The 23,576-nt window shown below is 42.4% G+C and overlaps 1 protein-coding gene across 1 annotated transcript; it reads right to left on the reverse strand.

Moving 5' to 3' along the window:
• Positions 1-9,436: 9,436 nt before the first annotated feature.
• Positions 9,437-16,525, reverse strand: GCM1 (glial cells missing transcription factor 1). Its single transcript, XM_059467684.1, has 5 exons — positions 16,424-16,525; positions 14,635-14,887; positions 13,580-13,692; positions 12,492-12,620; positions 9,437-10,027 (listed from the first exon to the last, which is right to left on the reverse strand). The coding sequence occupies exons 1-5, from the start codon at positions 16,523-16,525 to the stop codon at positions 9,437-9,439; spliced, it is 1,188 nt and encodes a 395-aa protein (XP_059323667.1).
• Between the last annotated feature and the right edge of the window lie 7,051 nt (positions 16,526-23,576).

The raw sequence follows: 23,576 nt of genomic DNA on the forward strand, positions 1-23,576 counted from the left end.
CTAGGAAGACATTCACAATAAAAGAGCTGAATGGGAATAAACAGAAAGGCCAGTTCTTAGAAGGGATTTTAATAATCTGAATCTCAGAATCATGGCTTCCAAATGGGATCTGAGGCAGCCAGTATGAAAAGTTACATGAGGAAGGAAGATGCACTGAAAAGAAGTGCCACTTAGAGAGTGTACATTCCCAAAGCAGGAGTCATCATTTCAGTCCCTGCCCTGCTCTGAACATTTCTGTCCAGTCTAAGTTTGCTGGGGCAAGGTTGGTGGTCCCAGCCAGGGCCAAGCAGACATGTTTTTGGGGGTTTTGGACATCTTGCCCTGCAGTATGTGCAAGTAATCTATTTGTTATAGAACAGCTTTAGTGAGGAATAACAAATATCTCCCCAGAAACCCTGTAAAGCTGGTAAACATGGATATGAATGGGGTGCCTCGGTGAGAGCAGAGAGGTAAACCCATGAGCTGAAGATGTGTATCTCCACCAAAGTTTGATGCTGCATCACCTGCTGTCTTTGGGGAGCAAAAAGGAGTAATCCTTTCTCATATTTTTAAGAGGATACTGTAGGGATTTCTTACTGCAAGAAGCATCAAGGCAGCTCCTTTTTATCTACTCTGATAAGAGATTTGGTTTAGGTCTGGTATTTCACACTTCAGAGTATTAACTTGGGATGGCCAGTTAAGATATTTTATAGGGGCATCACATTTTATTAGCTCTCAGTTTCATATTTCAAGGAAAAAAACCTACAAACATAACAATTTTTTTCTCCTTTTTCAGTAGAACCCTTTTGCTGTTGCCTCCTGACTCAGTGTTCACACGAAGAGCTGACTTGCTTTCAAGACAACCTGAGGAGCAGACATCTCAGGGTTGGGGAACACAATGCAGTGGCTTAGTGTAGAGTAAAATACACAAATGTCTTCATATAAAGGAAAACTGACAAAATGTGTATGCAAGTGATACAGTTATGATCTGTAATAATAGGTTATTATTACAGTTATCATTAAGAGCATATCTATCAGGGGCTTTAAGGGTTTTTTACTAGCTGATTTATCCAAATGGGTATGGCCTTCCCACACCTTACTGATTTTTTGGGGGAGTTGAGGGGATACCCAAGGAAAATACTGCTCCTATTATACAAATTTCAAGAAGACCTTTGAGGTTCAGAGTACTTATCACAACTTCTATACTTTGAATCAATGCAAAGGTCTTCAATTTCTTTTGGACAATTTGGCATCTGCCTTAAATGACAAACATGAATATAGTGGGTTAGATCTGTTCTCCCTGTAAATTTAATCATAAAAATATTTAGAAAGAAAATACTGAGTACCCTTACACTTGCCTTGAGTACACATATTAGTAATTGACAGTGTCTAGACAGATGGTGATCTGGCAAGTAAGGTCTGAGAAAAATAAACTTACAGATATTAAAGTCAGCCACATTTCCCAGTGGTAATAGAGGGAGAAGACTGTGGGGGGCTAACACAGTTGCCAGCAACTTTGTTTGAAACCTACTCCCTCTTTAAAAAGTGTGTCTTTTTAAACATTTCACATAACAGCTCCCCAAAGTCTGTAGAACCTGAAAAACTACCACAAAAAGTAGTCTAATGAACAGATGAATATTTGTCTGGGTGTGTGCAACACAGTGAATCAAGTTTTTCTTCTTACTTCTTGAAGGACTCAGAGTCTTTTATGAAACCATAATCATATAGTGTATTGTCAGCATGTCATTACTAATGTCCACAGGAATTTTAAAAAATAACAATGAGGCACACTGTTATCAACTGGTGATCACTGAGCTGCAGCACAGCAGCATTCCTGATCATCTTGTCTTAAAATTGCAGTTCAGCTTCTCATCAACCTTGAGGATGGTTTGCTATAGAAAAATCGTAACCTAAACCAAGTTTAAACTTATGGCACCTGAACAGAGAAGAGGTTATACCCAGTTTCCAGTAAGCCTAAGTTAAAGTTCCCCAAAAGACCCAACAGAACCAGCCACTCTGCCCCCAGCCTGTAGCTCTGCACTGGGTGGTTGTGACCCCAGTGCAGGACCCAGCACTTGGCTTTGTTGGGCCTCAGACAATTAGCCTTGGGCCATCAATTCAGCCTGTCCAGATGCCTCTGTAGAGCCTTTTATACAGTTTTCTAACAAAACAAATGTTAACCCTTCATCTTGTCATGCCTGACAGATTCCACCAAAAGCTTTTGAACTTGCTGACCAGTTTTGAACAGATGGACCAAAGATTCAGTTGCACCAAGTTCTGATGATGAAAGTATGAAAGTAGACAATGGGGGAAAGAGACACATTTCTGATATCTGCATGGGAAGAAAGCCTGTTATACAACATCTATTTTCAGATTTTATTTATATAATCACAAGTTATCTTTATAATACTTTAATACAGTTCCATTACTAGAACTCGAAGAATTCACAAGGGAGAGTTTGGCATAGGAAGCCAAGCCCAGCTTCACAATTTCTGCCATGTAAGATCAAGATTTTAGTCAAGTAGGTAAAATTTTGCATGGACTTCTACAAGTGAAATTAATCTTCAAGAGTAAGTGTAGAAAACTATAAGTCCACTCTGTGCAATGACAGGAGAGAGGGAGAAGGCTGTCTGGAGTTCAGGACACCGGGTTTCCAGTAAAAAGGAGTGATCTAGCTTGGAGAAGAGTAGCTATATATTGTTTGAGGGGGTGTGGGTGGCCAAGAAAAACCCACTGACAAGATAAAAAGATCTGCTTAGAAAAACTTTACGCTTCTTTCTGAATGATGAGATTTTTTTTTCTCTTACAAGAATAGGGCTCTCAAGAGACCAACTTTTTAAAAACACTGAAGCACTCCCTTGGTAGGCATCCAGAAAAGAACCTTCTGAGAAAGCATTAGTTTTACAGGAAAGAGCAAACCAGACCTTTTTCGTGGGGTCAGGCAAGATCTGCTGTGTGGAGAGGCAGAACCTCACCAAGCTGTCAAGGCCACCTCAGCCTTCTATCTGTGTTCAGAAGAACAAATAGATTGGACAACCCTTGGAAACAAAATATTTAAGCCACATCACTGATGACACAATTGCCAAAAGATGTGAAGTTTAAATCTGATTTGGAGAAGTGAAAAACACTCATCTGAGACATGTCCCCCAAGACAGTTTTGCTTCCTCACTTACTAACTGGAAACAGCAGAAACGAGCTCAGAGTGAAAAGCTGGCCAAAGACCTTCCTCACTTGTCCTGTCCCCTAAGACATCATCTGTGCTGTAGAGAAATCATCTCATGTTGCTCACAGAAATCAAATAATCCAATAAGGAGAGCAAAGCATGCTTGTGGCAATCACATTGCGGATGCTTGCTGTCTTCAGGGCCACAAAGGCTGTGTCCTGCTGCCCCAGGGTGTCTTTCATATGCCACATTTCAGATAATTTTCTGCATACGCCACACTGCACATGGCTAATTCAAACAGAAACATCTGGAGACTGCAGCTCTCTAGTATAAGAAGAGCTATGGCTGATCCCAGGTGTTACCAGAATCACAAAAAGTTTCAGTCCACTCACCATCCACTTAACAATCCCATACTTCATCAGCTTGTCTCTGAGGATGTTTTAGAAGACCGTGCTGAAAGGCAGGCTAATGACAAGATAAAAAATACCCACTGCTTTCTCCTCATCCACCAAGCCAGTTCTCTCACTGTAGACTGCTCTGAGGTTGGTTAAGCACAATTTCCCTTTCATAAATGCAGGCTGACTGGCCTTAATTACTTTTTAGTCTTCCATGTGGTTTGCAAAGTAATGAAGAGGATTTTTTTCATTACCTTTGCACATTTCAAGGTGTAGCTGGGCAGTGTGTAGTTTCCCAGATCCTCCTTCTTGTTCTCCTTGAAGACAAAAGTTGCATTGATTTCTTCCAGTCTTCATACCCTCCCAATCACCATGACTTTTCAATGATTATTGAAAGTGACCTCACAATAACACCTGCCAGCTCTCTCTGTGCTCATGGGTGCATCCCATGAGGGTCCATGGACTTACATATGTTGAGCTTGTTTAAGCGTTCCCTAACCTGTTTTCCCTGCATTGATGGTGAGTCCTCCTGGTTCAGGACATGAGCAATGCTGGGAAAGTTCACTTTGTGAATGACAAAAACCTCTTAGTGCCTGGGGACTGCAGCATCTCAGGGAGGAAGAGGATTTACATGGCATGGGGACCCAGGAGAGGCAGAGGAGGATGGGAAAATGATACAGTTCATTTAAAAAGAAAAATTAAGGAAGTTAGCTAGTGTCAGGCTAAAATAGATGCAATCAATAATCAAAGCAGAGCATGAATAGGAATTGAAATTGCACATCTAAACACCCAAAGAAGTTGAACCTGACTCGTGCAATCTATGCTGACTGATCCTGATTCAGTACAGAGCCTTTTCCCAGCCATGTCCCTGCTGAGATCCACCACAGGGGTCACTTCTACATATTGCTTGCAATAAAGTAAAACACTGACTTCTGAACCATAGTTATTAAAAATCCCCAAATTAATACCCTGAGGGAAATCAGAGCAAAATTGCCAGGAATACCAGACACACAGATTACTAAATATCCCAAAGACCACAAGGAAAGAAAAGCTCTCTACAATGAATGGAGATGTATCCCCTAAAGCTTCCTCAGCTGGAATTTTTTCTAGCACCAGAAGTTTGACAACCTTGTTTCATTTAAAATATAGAAAATGCATTTAGGACCATATTGTAGAAAATAGTCCATAGCCTCACTGCTGCAGTTTGAATTGCTGCTAGTAAAGTCCAGGGTAAAGAAGCAAGAAGGCTTTTGCATAATATCCACAGATGTTTAATTCAGCCGCGCGGTGAGATGTTCTCCTCTCCTACACACACTCCCCCCCAGGGTCCTGCTCTCTCCCCCAGGGGCCTCCTGGCTGACCTTGGTCTCCATGCAGTATCAAGGTGAGGCCCAATCAGGGAAAAGGGAGGGAGAGCCTCAGGAGCACCTATGTTCAGGCATAGGAACAGGGGAAGGAGCCAATGGGGTGTAACTTAGGAGAAGCCCCTCCAGGGCCTCCACACCTCACCAATCTTCCCAGGGGCAGGAGCTTTGTACGAGGGGTTGAAAAGAAAAATATGTCTTTGCTCAGTCTGACCTGCAATTTTTTCACATGCAAAGGTAGAGGTCCTGTGGAGAGGAAAGCCACAAGAAACACAGTGTATGTTTCCAGGGCTGGAGAGATGTGGGTCAAATCCCTGTTTTGTTTTCTCATTTTCCCTTTGCTGTGACTGATACAAAAACATTACCCTTTCTCAATCTGATGTTCTCAGGATAAACGCACTAATAAATTCAGGTGTGCAGTTGCTGTCTTGTAGGGAGTTCCTTGTTATAGTAGCCTCCTCGAGCCAGGTCTCATAAGCTCTTGGAGGCCTATAACACACCCAAAATAGCTCAGCTGCCCTTGGAGGCATAAAAACCAGCAGGAGGGCTTCTTTTGCAGTGTTGGAAACAAAAAGGTTTAATAAAAGGCAAAATAACAAACAGAGAAAAACTGAGCCAGGTGCAGGAGGTCCTTGCTCCTGGTATAACACCTTACAAAAGCAATTAGTTTTTTTGTACTCTTCTTCTTCTTCTAGTAAATTGCCCAGGGGGGACTTTTTTGCTGCAGTCCAATTGGCTATCCTTAAGTTTGAGGTGAAGTCCTCTAGGCCTATTAGGTGGCTTTTTCACCTAATTGAGGAGAGAAACTTCTGGGCTTCTTTCGTTTTTAAAGGGACAAAGGATAGTTTTGTCACTCTGTCAACAGGGGGCACAGTCCTATAGCTCCTTATCATTATGTGTCTATTTCACCTTTAAATGCTGCATGAGTCAAAATCCTCCAAACATGGAAGTTAAGTTTCTGTAAGATACAGCCTGGTTAATGTAGGACTCTGAGGAACATTGTAATTCTCTGAGGGCCTCAAAAGAGCCCTTATGTATAAAAAGACTTGCTTCAGAGCAAGCACAGATATTGCTCCCAAAAAATTAGCCCTTAGATACTTAGGCCAGTGCTTTCAGAGCTAAGAGCTCAGGAATGTAGTATCATCATCCATGCCATGTATGGGGATTTGTGTTAGCTTTGCCAGTAGCTACAGACATCAGAAACAGCAATAAGCCAGAATTAATTTTGCCTGTGTAATCATCCACATCCTAACCTCCTTGCATCTCTGCTGGCTCCCTAATGCTTTGCTGCACCTGGGCCTTGCAGAAAACCATTTTCAGCTGGAGAGAACAAGGTCACAGGGTTACCTATGGGTGGATCCTCACAGATCAATTGGTGTTTCTTGATGAAGTTAATCTGAATAACCTGAGTGTTCATTACATTTTCTTAAATATAGGATCAGAGGATCATGCATCCATCCAGTACTCTTTCAGCTCTGATTCTCCCTCTCCACTATGCTCTCGTGAGACTCCACCTAGACTGGAGTGCTGCATCGAGGTCTGGGGCTCCCAACACAAGAAAAATGGACCTGTCCATCTTGGAATGAGTCCATAGGAGGCCACTAAGTTGATCACAGAGCTCAAAACCCTTTTCCATGAAGACTGGCTCAGAGAGCTGAGGCTGTTCAGCCTGGAAGAGAGGAAGCTCTGGGATGATATTACAGCACCTTCCAGTACCTGGAGGGGCTTTAAGTAATCTGCTCTAGTGGAAGGCGTCCTGGCCCATGGCAGTGGGGTTTGGAGCTAAATGGTCTTTAAGGTCTCTTCCAACCCAAACCATCCTACGATTCTACTGTTCTTATCACTGCCCAGCTGGGCACAGTACCTTAGAACTGGTAAAAGAGGCTTAAAGCAATGATACATATATTTTTTTTTCACATATCCCAAATTGAAAAATTAATTTCAATCCCCTTTGAAAAATTAATTTTTGTGAAGGTCAGAGATGGGGTTGGTATCTTTGTAAACAGAAATAAATTTGGTGCTATATTGACCCATCGTGCTGAATGTATCTGAAGTGGAAGGAGCTGCCAGTACAGAAGTTGCTTCAAGAGCTTGGAAATGACCCTGGTTATAAATCTGGAAAGACTTTCTGTGTCTAACCTTAGAAAAATCATAAAGGTTTAGTTCCTCCTTTTTAAAAATTAATAACCTGTCCTCCTTGAGCCTAAAATGTGTTTCTGTTGGAAACAGGCTGGGGGTGATGAACGCTGCATGAACACTGCATGAATTTTGGGTCCCCCTAAACTGCAGGTCAGTCCTGCTTGTGCAGGATTACAAGCCTGGAAACTGCAAGAAGGCATGGCTCTTCTATGGCAGGGAGCTACTCAGGGGAGCTGAGATCACTGGAATACGTTTCATTTTGAAAACCTTTTGATTCAGACTCAAAGGCAAACCAACAAAAAGGCTCTTCCTTCACAGGCAGGGAGAAAGGTTGGTAGTAATTATCTTTTAGGAAGCTTCAGTTGTAATAGACCCTTAGGAAGCCTGTGAAACTTAGTAACTGGATTCTACCCATCTTAAAAGAGTTGAAGAAATGGCTGATTTGCAGGAAAGAAAGTCAGATGAGTGAAAAAATGCTAACAGCTGGGATTAGAACAGAGAAGCCATGGAACAGGATTGGTTATCAAATCCCCTTTGCTGGAAGTTTCTAAAAATAGAGGAAGTGTTTGGTGAGTGTAAGGGGAACTGATAGAACTTTGGTGTGGAAACAATTACCAAGGAGCCTCCCAGCCACACATCTGAATGGCACTACTGCTCAGGGGTGGTTCTGGCAGCACTGCAGTGGAGAGGCAAGGAATTCAGAGGAGAGACAAGGTGAGACAGAGTCAGATGGCCATGGCAGGGGCCATCCCCTTTGCAGTCCCTCACCTCTGTGACTGGACTGAGGAATCTCAGCTATGGGACACCAGCCCCAGCAGCCTTGCCTGTCCCTAATCCTCCTGCTCACCTCCTGAAGCACAAGTGTTCATGGCTCCTATTAATTTCTCTTTTTGTGTCATAGAAGTTGTAACAAATGTTGATCAAAGTTTCCTTCTTTGAGTTAATGACCTGAAAAATCATAAAACATGCCAAGTTTGGAATTAGTGTGGGAGTAACTCAATGACTAAAAAAAAGTTTGGTGAGTTGACCTTCATGTATAATAGTACACTGTTATTTTGTAATCTACATTTAGATTTTTTTCCACTTAAATCACTGTGCATCCCGTTTCACAAATTCCAATAAACATTTTGAAACACTCTATAAATACAATTCATTCTTGTCTTGTAAATGTCTCTGAACTACACCCGTCACCAGGAGAGTGGTTTCCGTAGCAACTAATATAAAAACTAGAGGGAAAAGAAAAAAGCTAAGACTGAAACTATCTGATGTACATGTTATACATCCCATTCTGAGGTACTATGAAGTTTTTATTGGCACTTGTTTTGTAATACTGTCCTCCCAGACAATGTGGCCCCATACGTCGTACATGACATCCCTCAGCTCTTTCTTGCAGAGGTGGCAGCAGGGCTGTGTGTCAGTGCCTGCCTCTGCAGGGGAGGCTGGTGGTCCCTGGAACCCAGTCCAGAGAGCAGCAGAGGCCAGTCATACAGCAAAGCCATGCAGATGTCAGTTATGGGAAAGCATAAAGGAATCTTTGCCAAAGGTGTCTGAGCTATTAAGTTCAGGCAAGAAAATTCCTATTTGGCACCCTAGTTTTTTAAACAAATGTAGAGAACTGATGGGTCCTGCTGAAATACAGCTTATGGTAGTGATCAGCAAAGTGGATGATGTATGGAATGGATGCTGAAGGATTCTTTGTCTGCAATGAAAGAAATGAAAAGTGCCTGGAAAAAGCAGCAAGGCACCTTGAATATATACATACATGAAAGTGGGTCCACCCCTGCAGGTAAGGACTTAGGGCAGTTGGTATATTGGACACAATGTACATATGCAGCTCAGAAGCCCAAATATATCCTGGGCTGCATCAAAAGAAATGTGGCCACAGGTGGAGGAGGAGGATTCTCCCCATCTACTCCACTCTTATGAGATCCTATATGAAGTCCTGGATCCAACTTTATACAACATGTGTCCAAGGCTCTGCAGTGCAGGCACTTAGGTCTGAAGAGGGACTGCCTGAAGAAGCTGGAAGAGTGCAGAAGGTTGCACATGATAGTTGTGATCCTTGAGATCATCCATTTACACCTTCCACAGTCCCACAGGCTTGAACAAGCTATGTATTGAGGAGGGTTGAAATGCTACCAAACCAGAATGGCAGCGAGGCAGTCTGTAAGAGGACCTGATAGCTTTTATTAGATCCATGAAACAGTGGTGGGAAATAAGACTGTTAAATAAAAAGGAACAAAGACAAGCCTTCAGGTGTGAAAGCCCCTTCTGGGGCCTGCAAGAGGAGCTAAAGTGAGACCTGTTGTGGTAGCACTTTGACATCTGTGTTGCCAGAGGGGTGGAGAATTGGACCCATTGCCAAAGGAGGGTCGAGCAGGGACATTTGAACAAAGTCACCGTAATGGGTACAGGTTAAAAACCATGTCATTGCTGCAGTAGTTGAGACAGACTTGGTGCCCTCCCCCACCCCTGTGTCCTTCCCTTCCCCGTGGAGGCAGCGAGAGCTGAGGCCGTGCCCCCCTCGCCATGGGGCAGGGCCCTGCCTGAGGCGCAGCGGGAGGCGGCACACAGGGGCCGTAGGCCAGCGGGGATTCCGTCTCACAGGATCCATCTCCCAAAGGGCCCACATCACACCTGAAGGGATCATGGCCACCCTCAGCCATGGGCAGGACGTGCTGGGTGCTGAGGTGGGTGCACTGCTGGGGAGAAGGGGCTGTGCTGGGCATGGCAGGGACACCGCTCAGCCTCTCAGCTCTGGGGGTGCCCCTGAGGGACAGGCCTCGGCTCCAGGTGGGAGCCTCTCTGGAGGCCCCATCCTCCCCAGCTCTCCTCGGGAATGGAAGCTGCCCAGAGCAGCCGCTCAGCATTGGCTCCTGGGAGCTTTTGCTCAAGTGTCCCCTGAAATTAGCAGGTGGCATGTGAGCATCCGGGTCGGAAAGAAGCAAAGGCAAAGGCTCCTGTGTCGGCATTGCACCTGTCAGAGACTTGGGAAAGCAAGGCATGGGTTAGTAAAACATGGTGTGGTGTAGCACTTCTCTGTGAGCTGCTTACAAAGGCACTCAACTAACACGATGGTTTGGTTTGATGGCCTTAGATGTCTTTTTGACCATCCTGTGGTTCTGTGAACACAGGTAACAAAGCAGACGGCATAGCAGAGCCTCCCCCACCATAGTGGGGGTGCCCATGGGCTGTGGGGGCAAACTGAACAGCTCCCAGCTCTTGGGTCTGCTTTTGTTTCACCAGTTTTTGCCCAAAGCCTGTTTTACACTGAAAGCATTGTTTAGACCATTGGGTTCACTGCCAGCATATACTGAAGAATGACCTACAAATGAAATTATGCTAATACCTTTGACACCACAGATTTCTTTTTCTGTGCAGACTGGAAAAGCTAAGTATGATTTTTTTATCCTGATTGTTCTGAAGTGATCTTTTCACTACAAAAATATTCTTCAGCTTTACTAGAGTCTATTTCTAATTAATTAATTTGCCTAGCTTTACCTTTTTTTACTCCACAAACAGAAATTTCATTCAGGTAGGGATCAGCACACAAGAATTATTCTTCTGGGTCTTCTGTTCTGGATATTTCACAACTTCTTTAATTGCTCCAATTATTGGATTATAATTATGCAAACTTTAATTCCTTTCAGACAATTCATTTCTAATGAGTGCTTGCAGGTCTTTCTTCTTTATAATTCTGCTTTTTCATCCATTTAATTATAGTGGTTTTGCAGACTGCTGGAGCAGCAAATTGCCTTTCAGTTGTTCTCTACTTACCATGAGAAAAAATTCCAACAATCTGGTGTAGGACCCAGCCCACCTTCAGCTACAGACCTGCCATAGATGCCATAGAGAGACCATCCTATAAATCACTTGCTCTATTTTGGGCTCATACCTTTTTCCGAAGTTCTACTCCCTGATTTCATGTGAGCACATTAAAACCGACTCTTTTCAGAGTATGTTTTCCAGATTGAACACATTAAAATTGAATCTTTTTGGATTATATTTTTGCAGATTGAGCAACAGAGATTCTGTGTGACAAATCAGACTCCTATGTTAGTTGTACCACAGCTAGTTTGGCAAAACATGAATATGATGGGTTACTCCCATGGAAAACCTGCTGGAGAGCCATGAACTGGAAAACCAACAAGGATAAATGGTTTAGGTCTGACTGTAGAGTCAGAACAGCTGAAAAGCAGGCTCTACTATTATACATTTGTGACATCTTTAGTCTGTTTCTAATCACACACAATTGAAAGTGAAAGCCTCAGGAAGATATTTGAGGAAGGGAAAGATGAAGGCATGTCTACAGGAAACTTGACCTAAGCAAGTAGGCAAACCAGCAGACTCAGCTATAAAAGAAAGCCATGTGGCTCAGTCATATTTCCTAGGTGGAAACTATTTCAGTGTTCATGCAGACAGAACTAAACCAGTGATAGGAAAAGCATTTTTTTTTGTTTTTGTTAGGCAATTAGACAGATCAGCTGGTTTTTCTTATGCTTTTGTTCCCAGGCACTTGTGTCAAAAGGTTCTGGTTTTTAGTGTCCTCCTGAGTATTTCCAGTAGAAATAGCTGCAGCTTCTATATTCACATTCTATTCAAATGGGTTTAACTTCCTGTGTGCACATTTAATCTGCTTCTTGGGTTCCCAGATCCCCTTCCTTCTCCATGTCATCCATTTAAGAAATCTGTCCCCACTCAGATCAATTATCCTTTCTGTCTGTGGCTGAAAGGGCATGGATTACTATCTCCAATATCAGGCTGGGGGAATGCACCACCCCTAACATATCAAAAGACAAACTGCATGTGAATACTGGTGATGACAACTGAGTTTAACATAGCCTTTGCAGGAAAGTCACTGGGATTCCCTCCATCAGTCATGAGGCAGTCCCAAGGATCTCTGGAGATACTTTCACAAGTGTTTCCACACCCATCAGAGCAGATGTTTTAACATCAATGCTTCACAAAGTCCTTCAAAGCACTCTTCTGCCTTCAAACCAGGCGAACCAGGTACAGGTTATGAACCTTCCCCCTTTCTTGCAGAAACTCAAGGGGAACAAGCAGAGGTGGAGCATGCCTTCACCCTTCTCGGTAGTGCCAAGAAATAGGTCAAGAGGCACTGGGCAGAAACTTATGCACAGGAAGCTCCATGTGAATGGTGATGAAGCTTAGCCTGCCCTGCAGCCCTGCTTTGTTTACCAGTGTAGATGCAATCTCCTGCTGCCACCAGGTGCAAATTTCCTCTGGAGAGGAGGTGCTGGCAGTTCATGACAGCACTAAGGAGAGCAGGATGCTCAGGACAGCCCTGGTCCTTCTTGGCCTGATCATGGGCATGCAGAATGTGGAGATGTAAAGCCTGCTCCCACCCAGACCCAAACCCAGATAGCCTCCACCATGCCTTGAACCACAGACTGCCTGACCAAAATTTCATTGACCAACAGCAAGAGTTACCTCAATCTCCTGGATTCTTTTTAGTCTTAGAGAAGATGAAGAAAAAGCTGTCTTTGCTTTTTGGATTGATCTTCTTGCTTCTGCTTCTAGTTTTGTTTCTGGACGTGGGTGGTCATGAGCTCCTTTGCACTTTAGAAAGTAATTACAGTACATTAAAGGTAGAAGCAATCTTGTTAATAATCTTAAGGGAACAGAATTTATACCACAGGCCAAAATCACGTATTATGGTCTAATTTAATGCTCTGTATTTAATAGGATTTAGTTCCTGTGAGCTCAAATAATAAGCATATCCCAGATGAAGTGGGATGGGTAGGGTAGAAACCCTTTGAAATAATAAAATCAGTGCACCACATTTATTTGTAGAAGACAGTTCCCCCAACAGAGCCCCAGCTGAACCCCCTGCTTGAATTCTTGAATTCTTGAATTCTTCTTACAGTTTAGACATATTTATCTGAACATTAATTTTCATTACCTTCCACAGAGAATTAATTTTATTTAGCCTGCACATAAGTGAAAGAGTGGAAAGCAGGCAAGTGGTAATGTTACTAAACCAGGACTACAGCTTCCAGAAATAGTGCCCATTATTTAAACACTTGCATACACTGTGTTCCAGATATAAGTTACATAAAATACATAGATGGCATTTTCCATAGACAGTCCCTTGGGTACAACCATCTCCTCTTCCAAGATTCCCTCAGGATTATGCATAGTGTCTTAGATAAGGAGAAGACATAATATGGTATTTCTGAGGATTTGTTGGTTCCTATGTACCTGAGGCAAAACACTTCAAAATCAACCAGTTTTCACAGAAGCCTAAATAAAAAATACACTGTGCTGTAAAATCATAGTAGCATAGGCTAATTTGGGCTGGAAGGGCCCTCTAGCTCATCCTCCTGCTCAGGCAGGACTAACTTCAGAGTTAGATCAGGTTGCTTAGGACCTTGTGAAAACTTTTTCTTCTTACAGTCATTTGACCTTGTCATATTCAATAACCCCTATCTGTTGGAACAAAAAAAATTTGCAAAATAAAACTTAAAATACCAGTCTTTAAAATTAACTTGCATAATGTTAAGTAATTTTATACTGACCTGGAAAAATATGAATTGGCCTTCATGCCTCCAGAAGTTGGTAACTGGGTAACCACCGTGGCCTCGGCAGGAAAGGAGCCGCAGTGGTCCATTGCAGTTTGGACAGCATTTCCCTGGAGCAAGGGGAGGGGGAAGCATTTTCTATACAACACCAGTTAGATGAATCCCATGTGATACAATGGTTCATTGCTGGCAGATTGCCACTTCTGGTTTGGTGCTCAGAAATTACACTGAGAGAAACTATGTGAAAAACTTCCAAACACAAGCAAAAATCAATATAAACAAACTAATCATAGAAGGGATTTTATTCTTTATTCTGTCTGTTATTAAATATAACCTTCAAAAATTATTTCTATTACAATGTTATTACAATCTTATCATTTATTATCATGGTCAGTTTTAGTTTTTCTCTGGACAGTGTTTGGAATGTCATATGTGTTTCTAGAGAACACTGTTCTGGCCCCAGTGAGCACCTGAGTAATACCTTTCTTTAGTTAAAATGTACATCAGATCCAGAAATCAGTATGTGCTAGCTCTACTGAGCAATCACAATTGTTTGGAATGGTCTTGTTTAAAATGTGTGTGCAGCTCATGTTCTCTGTTTGCATTGTCAGGCTCCAGTGACGTGACTGTGGGGCCTATTTTCCAGTCATCACAGTTTATGAGCAACTTCTTTCCTGCAAGACTTGCCTCCTGGGCCAGGGCAATAATGAAGCCAACACTCTGGTGGGCAGGAACAGCAGGGCAGTGCAGGAACTGCCTGCACTGTGCAGCTTTCTCAGTACCATCAGTAATGGGCCTGAGAAGGCTGGGAAGCAATCCCTAACCAGCAAAAATAGAGATTTAAAAATGTTTAGGGAAAAAAAGAAAATGAACAAGCAGATGACTACTCTCCAACAATAAGAAGTGTAAAATGCATTGTTCCAAATCAAGAGTTGCATTGGAATATAAGGAATGGCAGAGGGAAGGCTGGGTAATCCAAAGGGTATCCTATACTTTGATTTCTATGATGTGTTCATTTATGAGCTGCAATGAACTGCCATGTTCGTACTTACGCTGTTGTTTTTGCCTGGCTTTATCACATATGGCTGGTCTTAGGTAGATCTTCCTCCCATCCAAGGTAGAGCAGTTGTTACCACAAACCACCACCCCAAGGCAGGACTTTTTTAAGATGCGAGAGTTGTGGTTGTTGGTGTTTCTCATTGCCCAGCTGCTGTGGTGCCTCTGAGCATTTTTATCCTCTGAGCTATAGATATGCTTTACATAGGAATCTGGCCATTCTTGAAACCAGTCTGTCTGGCTCACATGCTGTGGAAAAAGAAAAGCAAGCCACATTTTAGGCTGGGGAAGAGAAAAACTTGTCCAGGAGCAGAGCAGAGTTGGACCTCTGCTGGGTTTCCTGTAGCCTAGGTGACTCCAGCACCCCAGCAGGTGATGCTGGTGGTCAGGAGGGAGCGGTGGAGATAAGGCAGGAAAAACACAGATCTTTGTGGCTCCCCACAGGCCCCAGAGGACTGGGAAGGCCTGGCCAGGAGCTTGTTCTCATTCACCCAACCAACCAACCAACCAAAAAGAATAAAAAACACAAAAAAACCACCCCAGAACAAACACCATGCCTCAAGGACAACAGAGTAAGGAGCAATAAAAATAAAACTGGGGAAAAAACTCTAAAGACCCAAATCAAATGTGATGTGATGTGATCAAACACCATCACAAATGTGATGTGATGTACACATCACATCAGTGTACATCAGTGAGTACAGTCAATATAGTAAAATGCAGTAAGCTGTAAAGCATCTACCATACCTGATGATGATTTTGAGGGAAAAGTTCTTGTAAGGGATACAAACGCTTAGTAGAAATTTCCTTTAAATTGCTAATCCCAGAACTGAGAGCCATGGCAGCAGTAAGAACATCAACCAAGAAGAGAAAAATTTCCATGCTCCCCTGGTAGCCACTGGATAGTGTAGGGAAGGGTGTCCATGATGCCTCTAGACTGAAGTGCAGGTGAAGGTGACCTTGGGCTGAAGGGCAGGGAAGGGGATATTATGGAACATGGAGGCTTTGAGCAAACAGCACTGTTACAGCAGGGAGGAAGCTGGGATCCAGTAAGAAGGCAGGGCTGGGAGCTGAAAGGCAGAGCTGGATGCTGAAGGATTGCAGCAGGAGGAATCTGGCAGAAATATGCAGAGCTGAGGAACAAGGAGGTGACATTAGTGTGCAGGGTGTGTGGGCTTTCACTGGAGAGCATGGTTGAAACTTTTAGCTAAGAGAACTAGAAAAGGACAGAGGGAGGGGAAGATCACTCTTGTGTCTCTCAGCAAACCTCTGCAAACATGAGGGAAGGTTCCTCTAGGTGTTCATGAAAAGCCTTGCCTCCATATGGGAGGCAAGAGACTTGCCTCCCTGTGAGCTATGGAGCTGGAGCCCAATGTGCAACGACACTGAACACCCACAGTAGCAAGGCAGTGGTGTGTGCTGTGCTCCCTTCTCAAAAGGCACTACCCAGGGCAAAAAGCAAGTCCTGGACAGCTCTAATTAGGTGCCCACAGGAGGAGGTACCTTTTTCCCCTCTGCTTTCTCTGCACCTAATCCACCAGTGAAAACAATGCCTTTGCAGCGTTGCTGTATTTCATCCATCAACAGTTCTTTCAATGATACATTTAAGGAGAAATGCATGGAAATGTCAATATTTTCTCAATATTTTCTAGCAAAATTCCCCCATACCTCAAGGTGACAAAGAGAATAAAGGCAATGAGTCATAGATGACTGAGAAAGCATTTAAGATCAGTGGTGGAGATGACTGGTCAGAACTAAATAAATTTCTACGACACAGGCACATACCTGAGGAAGTTTGATGTCATTGATATCCCAACTCGTCATTTCTCCATGTCGGGAAGCAGAGTCCTCCTGCTCCATAACAGAATCATCTGCACCTTTCAGCATTTTTGAATTCCTTCCCAAAGTTAGCAAGAAAGTTGCTTCTGGCTGCTTTTGAAGTTGCCTGGCTGTCAGCAGTCTCAAGCAGTTTACAACCAGGAAGCTGTTTCCTGAAGCTAAATGATAGAGAGGCTGCTCATTAAAGATAAAAATCAGTGTTCTTATGCCAGAAAAACTTGTTCCATTAAAAGTTTTGCAAGCCAGCAAGGCAGTGGAAAATATAGCTTAGAGATAGCCTGTGATGTTACAGAGACATCATTAGCAGCAAGCAAATCGTGCTTGTGGCATCTGATTTGCTTGCTCAATCTCCTCTCATGCCAGGTTTATAGCCATGTAACTCTGCTCACAGGCTCTTCATACATCTGATCCAACCCTGGCTCTGTTCTCTCTGAGCCAAACTGACTGAACAGCTCAGCAGCTGTTGAGGGGTCTTTGAGTCGCTCCTTACCTGTTACATATTTCTCACTCTGCATGTGACAAAGGTGGCAAAAGAGGGGTCTGCTCCACCCCTTCAGAAGAAATGATACTCCACCATTTCAAATATTGCTGGTATCTCTGAGGGCTTACCAGTTGCACCACGGAAGTATAGAAAAGGAGACTGGGTTATCTGCATTTTCCTATTTCAATGGCACACTGAAAAAAAATCCCACCAACGCATGTTTGTTAAAACCAACAGGTTTTCCCTGAAATTTTTAAAAGTATGTGGCTGCATTGTGTTGGTTTTGTCTGGGGTAGAGTTCATTTTCTTCACAGTGATTTGCTCTGAACACAGGGTTGATAATGTAGAGATGTGTTTGAGTTTGATCCTCAGGGATCCCATGCATTAAAAACTTTGTTTCCTTTGCTAAGGAGAGAAGAGGCGAATCAGTTTTCTCTTTCTGGAAACTGGGAAGTTTCTGTGTTTTCAGGAAGGTCACTATAGTTATGCCAATTAAGGATTTATTAAAGACTACTGAGTAGTGAGAGAAGTAAAATCTACCTGATAGTCTAGTACACAGACTTTCAAAAGGATAATGTATTTCATTATTATTTCTGGCTCTTCATATATGTATGGCTCTCGGAAAGTGAACTGGCCTCTATGCCCTTAGTTTACTTATTTATAAAATACCTGTGATCTTACTTTCTCATGTTATATTATCACCTCTAAAGGAAGACTCTGTGGGTTTTTGCAGAGCACTTGAGATGTTTGGCTGTGTGGTTCTCTGGCAGCATAGTCAGAGCACCATTGCCCCATGTTGTGGCTCAGATTGTGGGGGAAAAAGAAGCAAAACCTCCTCCATGGGAACAGACTCCCACAGAGGGGGCCTGGTAGTCAGCCCCAGACTCAGGGATCTGAACTGAGGGCACTGTACTGGGAGGGCAACCAACAGGTTCAAATGAGATGTTAGTACAGAGGAAAAGGGAACACAATAAATCAGAAACAAAAACCTCTGTAAGAAACATTAGGTCTCCATGTATTTTCCTACTGTGCTACAATGAAATGGAGATAGTAAGGTCAGGACAAACAAAATACGAGGTGCATTAGGAAACTGAGTTGAACTTGCTAAACGAATCACCCTTGACTACTGTGTGCTCTAAAACACAAATTGATTTGTTACACAATTCAAAATTACAGTCTCATTGCTTTTAAAATTACTTTTCTAAATGAGATGGCTTGGAAATTGATTTTTAATTTGCTTAATTAGAGAAAATAGACTATTTCTTCTTTATACTATATTAATAGGGCTAAAAAAGTAATGAAATATTACCTTAAAGATTAACAAAAGACACAGATAATGTCATCATAATGCACACAAAAAATGAAGTTCAAAAAAATCGTACATATTTAACTACTTGCAGGCAAAGCCTTCCACTACTTATTTCTCTAGACTCTTGTGCTACAGCATTGCTACTAGTGTTGCTGTAATATGTCATGGAAGTTGAACACTAGGGAAGACGAAGTCAAAAACATAGGAAAGAAATAATATCTGAAGATCTGCTATTTAATTCTTATTTCTATATAATATCTGAGATGGGTTACAATATATTTAGAAAGATATTTAAGCCATATATTTTATAACTTAACTAGCAAGGATTTGGAAAATTTCCTCTATTTTCCTTACAAGTACTTGGTGTTGACCACTTAGGAAAAGGATTATGAATTTTTAAAATAAATTATGTATATGACCAATTTACATGAGCCTATAGGTTAAATTAATTCAATATAATCTACAAAATCTTATTTGAAAGGACAGTCTGGCAGACCATAAGCACAGATGGATTTCAGCAGTTCTTCAGCAGCCATCTACAGCAAGAGACTAAGGACTGAAAAAGCGCTGGAGCTGTAAAAGGCTTCTTGCACTCAGGCTCCTGCTCTGGAGAGAGCTGTGCAAACCCTGCAGAGCAGCCCCCGAGGAAAGCAGCTGTCCCTGCAGGGGCTGCCCACTGCTGTCCAGCTGCCAGCTCTGCAGTCCTGCTGGCATGTCACCTGTCACAGGGCATTCCCCACGTCAGGCTCCTTCCTTGCATCGTTTCACCAGCACACAAAGAGGGTTCTTTAGTCAGTGCTTCCATCAGTTCCTTTTGCTCTTTGGTGTCATCTTTCAGTGATGACAACCTTTAAGTGACGTCAGGTGCAGTCAGTGGAGCTTTACCTGGGCTGAGTGACCTGTCCCACCAACAGCCTATGTTGCACTATCTTCCATGGCTGCCTTTGTGCCTTGCTTCCAGTTCATGATTTTCTCTGACACTGAAAGTTTCACCCAGCTGTGGGAGCTCTCCTGCTTCACTGCTGCTGTTTGCCTTTGCAAGCTCCCCATCCCACTTCTATTACTGCAGAGTTTCATGGTGCTGCTCCACAGGAACCAAGGAATGTGCATGTTTATACCAAGATGCTACTGATACTCCTTGAGGAATATTGCTTCAGACTGGCCTGACTTTTTTTCTTTTTTTCAAATACATTCTGTAAACTTAAAAATAACAAGTTTTATCTTTCAGTTCAGCCTTGCTGTTTGATAACTGTGGCAGCAGGATGAAGCAATATGATTATCCCCAGATGTGGAGTACAAACTCACTGCAAATAGACATGCCATTTATAATGAGAAAGTTTCTGCCTGTGGAAAAATGCACTCACTGGGAATGCTGTGTATTTTCAATAAGCAAGGAGACAAACTTTGTTTTCAGATTGTCCTGACACATCCTCAAGTTGGCTGCCTCTATATTCAACATCATTTGAAATGCTTATGCTATCTTCACCATTCAGTATCCAAAACTGGAAGCTTCTCCCCTGTGATCTGGGTCTTAGAAGGAAGATGGACGTATTTTGAGACAGAAATACTTTTAAATCCTGGGTTGATTTTGTTTATACTTTGTTTCTCTTTAATTCTTTTCTCAAAACTGTTATTTTAATGGCCCCTGAGATCTGTAACAGCTGATGAGCTCATATTTTTGTTCGGTTACCACACTTCTGAATTCTGGACTGCTCTGGATAAAAAGTCAGTTGTAGGTGGTGTAGCTCTCCTGGCTTTGCTGCTTCAGCCACATTCAGTGAACAATTTAAAAAAATGCTTTTTAAAACAAGTTTTGGTTTCCTACCTTTTCTAAACATCCTCTTTCTAGAGCACTGTCTCAGGTGACTTAGTCTGCAGGCTTCTCTGGTTGTCACGTCAGGTAACACAGACATATCTACACCACAGATTGTAAACCAGACAGATTAGCACAGAGTTAATCTCAAAGCTCAAACATTGATTCATGTGTTGGCCTCCTTTTTCTTTCATCACTCCTGCCATCATGGGCTCAGGCCACTGCTCAGACACTCAGGGTGTCTCTGCCAGAGCGCTTGGGAGGTGCTGTGTGTTCCTGCCTGTCTGCACAGACCAAGCATGGACACATGGACCATCTACTCAGGGGATATTCAAATCCTGCTCTTGGGATGGTAATTTCTTGAACAGCTCTTACTCAACTGCGTGCAACCATCTTAATTTTTCCTCTGTGTCAATTGAACAGTCATTGGCTGCAATATTCTCATTTTTCATTTTCTATTTTACTTTTCTGGCTATTTCCAGAAGAGAGATGCAGCTGGGGCATGATTTTTCAGGGGCTCTGTCACATGAGGTTCATGTCCACACACTTGTACTGCATAGGGTAAATATTTTTGCCAGGCCTCTCAGTCCCTCTTCTTGAGGAAACTGATATCCATCCACATCTGAGCTAGCTTCCAAGCTGTGTTCTTGGCTGAGAGCCTGGTACTTTAATAACTTACTATTGAACAGAATAGTATCAATACTCTGTTAATATTTTTTTCTTTTTCTCCAGGACAGTGTTTTACTATCAAATTCTAGGAAAGTGTCTTTTTCTGCCATGTGAAGAACATAGATCAAAGTGAAAGGTTTGAGGCCTGAGCTCATTTTAATCATTGTTTGTAATGCTTGAGTATATAAAAATACATATTTCACTTTATTTCTTGATATCTCGTTATTAAAGCTGTGGTCTATAATTCTTTGGCAGTGAAGTCTAGGTTTTTATTTACTTTATTCACCTCTTTAATTTTTCTGTATTAACATATCAGACACTCTGCAAAATGTGTGATGCTCTAGACATCATATTAACTTACTGGGGTAAAATTAATGATAGTTATTCCACAGATGCAAAATCACCAGGGCAATATATCAGAATTAATGTTTTGATGCTGCAAAAAATGTAGGTCTGGGTAAAATTTTGGATTCACTTGTTCATCTTTCTGACCATATAAACTGTCTGTCCTCTTTTGTGGAGTTTGTTTATTTGTTTTTGTGAGGTTTTTTCACTAAGATCATAAATTCACATGCTTTAGCTGGAATAGCTGGTTTCTATGGATCTAAAATTTTAGTTGGAATGCTTTTAGTAGGTCATGTTTAAAAATTACAATCTCTTAGTGACAGTATTATGATGCAATTTAAAAATTACCTTAAGTTTATGGACATTCTGCTTTCTTATTTTGCTAGTTTCAAAGAATAAGGCATTCAGTCCTTTTGTCTCTTGATCTAATATTCCATTTCTTATCTTGCCTTTGCATCTGGTATAAATACATTTAATTTTGCAGTTCTGCCTGGCATGAACATCACATGCATGCAAAAATCTCATTTCATGGATTGACACTCACTTACTGAATGCAGTGCTTTTCCTTACAATTCTGTGATTTTCCCTTTTGTGATTTAAAGAATGTGTAATTGCTAATGAGTTGTCTTTCACATCCCTCTGCTTCAGAACAGGAATTTGATATGTCACTGTGATTGCTGTTTTCCTTGTTCCCACTCTGTTGCTGCAATATGCATTCTAATTTTGAGTTGTTGGAGCTGACTAATTTCTGATATCTCTGACAGCACGCTCTGCTTTTCTCCATGGTCAAGTGGTGGAGTATCATAGCTACCAAATCCATCCTCAGCTGCAGGTAATTCCAAAATAAATTCCTATCAGTTAACCATGCCCTAGCTTCAAACAGCCAGATTCTGGTATAATCAGATGCTGTGGAGATCCTGTGTTTGTTCCTCTTTCTACTGACCATGTTATCTCACAGATTCAGCTGTTCAGGCAGAACTGTAAATGTTTAATTTGGTCTGCCATACCTTCAAGAATGAGAGGAACTTTTCCACAGCCTGAGCACTGGAAGGGGCACTGTGTGGGGAAACAGCTTTGTTCTGGTCACTTGCTTTGAAACAGAGCACGGCTTTCTTTACTCCTGAGAAATCACAGTTACTCTTCCTATTGGGCTGGGCTCAGTGTGCAGCAGGCTGGTGGAAATGTTAACAGAGACACAAGATCAGATCTTTTACAATTTGAGGAGTGCCAGATTACACTTGATTATCTATTTGGTTCCAGGTCCTATCTCTGTTGGCTTTCGGAAAAAAGAATCCTAGCTATAAGCCTAGGTTTGCCAGTCTGGTGTAGCTTCCTGACATTGTCACACCCTGAAATTTCTCAGCTCCCTCCATGCCATTGGTCTCATCTGCTGCAACCCAATACCCTCTATTCAAAAATTTTCCAAGCTCCTCCAACACCCTCCATTCAAAAATTTTCTCCTTGGCCTTCATGGCAGTGCCCAGCAACTATTTCTGTAGATCCTTCACAAAACTTGTAAAGGCCAGCTGCACTTCTGCCTTATGCAAACTGGTAACAAGCCAAATCCAGACAGATCTGTCCACTCACATGGGCAGTCCATGCTTGTACTGATCAGGTAATAATTACTGCATCTTTCTTTGTCAATATTATGGCCAGCATGCCCTTTTCTCATTTGGTGCTTATCTATCACACTAGTGCACATCTAAACTATTTCTTTCTCGAGATGAGATTGAGAAAAATCTGTCTTATAGGTTTTGCCTGTCTCTGCTATTGTATCTCCTCCAGGAGAAAGAACACAACAGAGTTTCTCAGGCTCGTGAGCTGGTCTGACACCTACAATATCCCTGTGGGTGGGACTTCACCTCCACATTTGCCTGTGCACTCTCCCTGTATTTTCTCCTGGTTCTATCTGTGGTAGCTACATTGCAGACGTGTTTCACTGGCAGCATGGATTCATATTAGGATACCTGTAACTCCAGTAATGGTCATATTAGGATACCTGTAACTCCAGTAATGCAATCCAATGGGATAGGACAACACCTTGTTCTCTGAAAATACAATAGACTCTCTATTGCAGCAAAGGTCCTCACATGGTAACAGATTCACTTCTTACAAGTGATGACAGCAGCATTGTTCCCCGTGTCATGTTCCTTTCCTCACTTTCTTTCTCCATTCACACTCACCTATTTCCCCAGCTATCTGGAGAGCGCACAGTAAAGTGCACTACAATGATCTACAATCTACAATACCTACACATTTTCCAAGTAGTTTTTTTAGTATAGAAAAGTAGGCAGCAAAACTAGTAGCCCAGGATGCCTGGTTTGTTCTTTAGCTCTGAGGCTGACCTCTGCTCTTCCCTTGACTGAATCATGTTTGCAGAATGACTGACTGACTTGTCAGGCACTCCTGCAACCTGATCCCCCACTCCACCAAAAGTGGGTATGCCTCCATAAAGCAAGGTAGCTGGTCAGGCACTGGGAGC

The sequence above is a fragment of the Ammospiza nelsoni genome, chromosome 3 (assembly GCF_027579445.1).
Source record: "Ammospiza nelsoni isolate bAmmNel1 chromosome 3, bAmmNel1.pri, whole genome shotgun sequence".
In the NCBI taxonomy this organism is placed as follows: domain Eukaryota; kingdom Metazoa; phylum Chordata; class Aves; order Passeriformes; family Passerellidae; genus Ammospiza; species Ammospiza nelsoni.

Bases quoted from the DNA above. Each gene is read 5' to 3' on its own strand.
- GCM1 (XM_059467684.1), bottom strand. From the start codon at position 16,525: ATGCTGAAAGGTGCAGATGATTCTGTTATGGAGCAGGAGGACTCTGCT. The intron at 13,693-14,634 runs GTAAGTACGAAC...CCCTTGCTCCAG, and splicing joins AGCCAGGCAAAAACAACAGC to GGAAATGCTGTCCAAACTGC. The intron at 12,621-13,579 runs GTCAGTATAAAA...TACTTTCTAAAG, and splicing joins GCCAATTCATATTTTTCCAG to TGCAAAGGAGCTCATGACCA.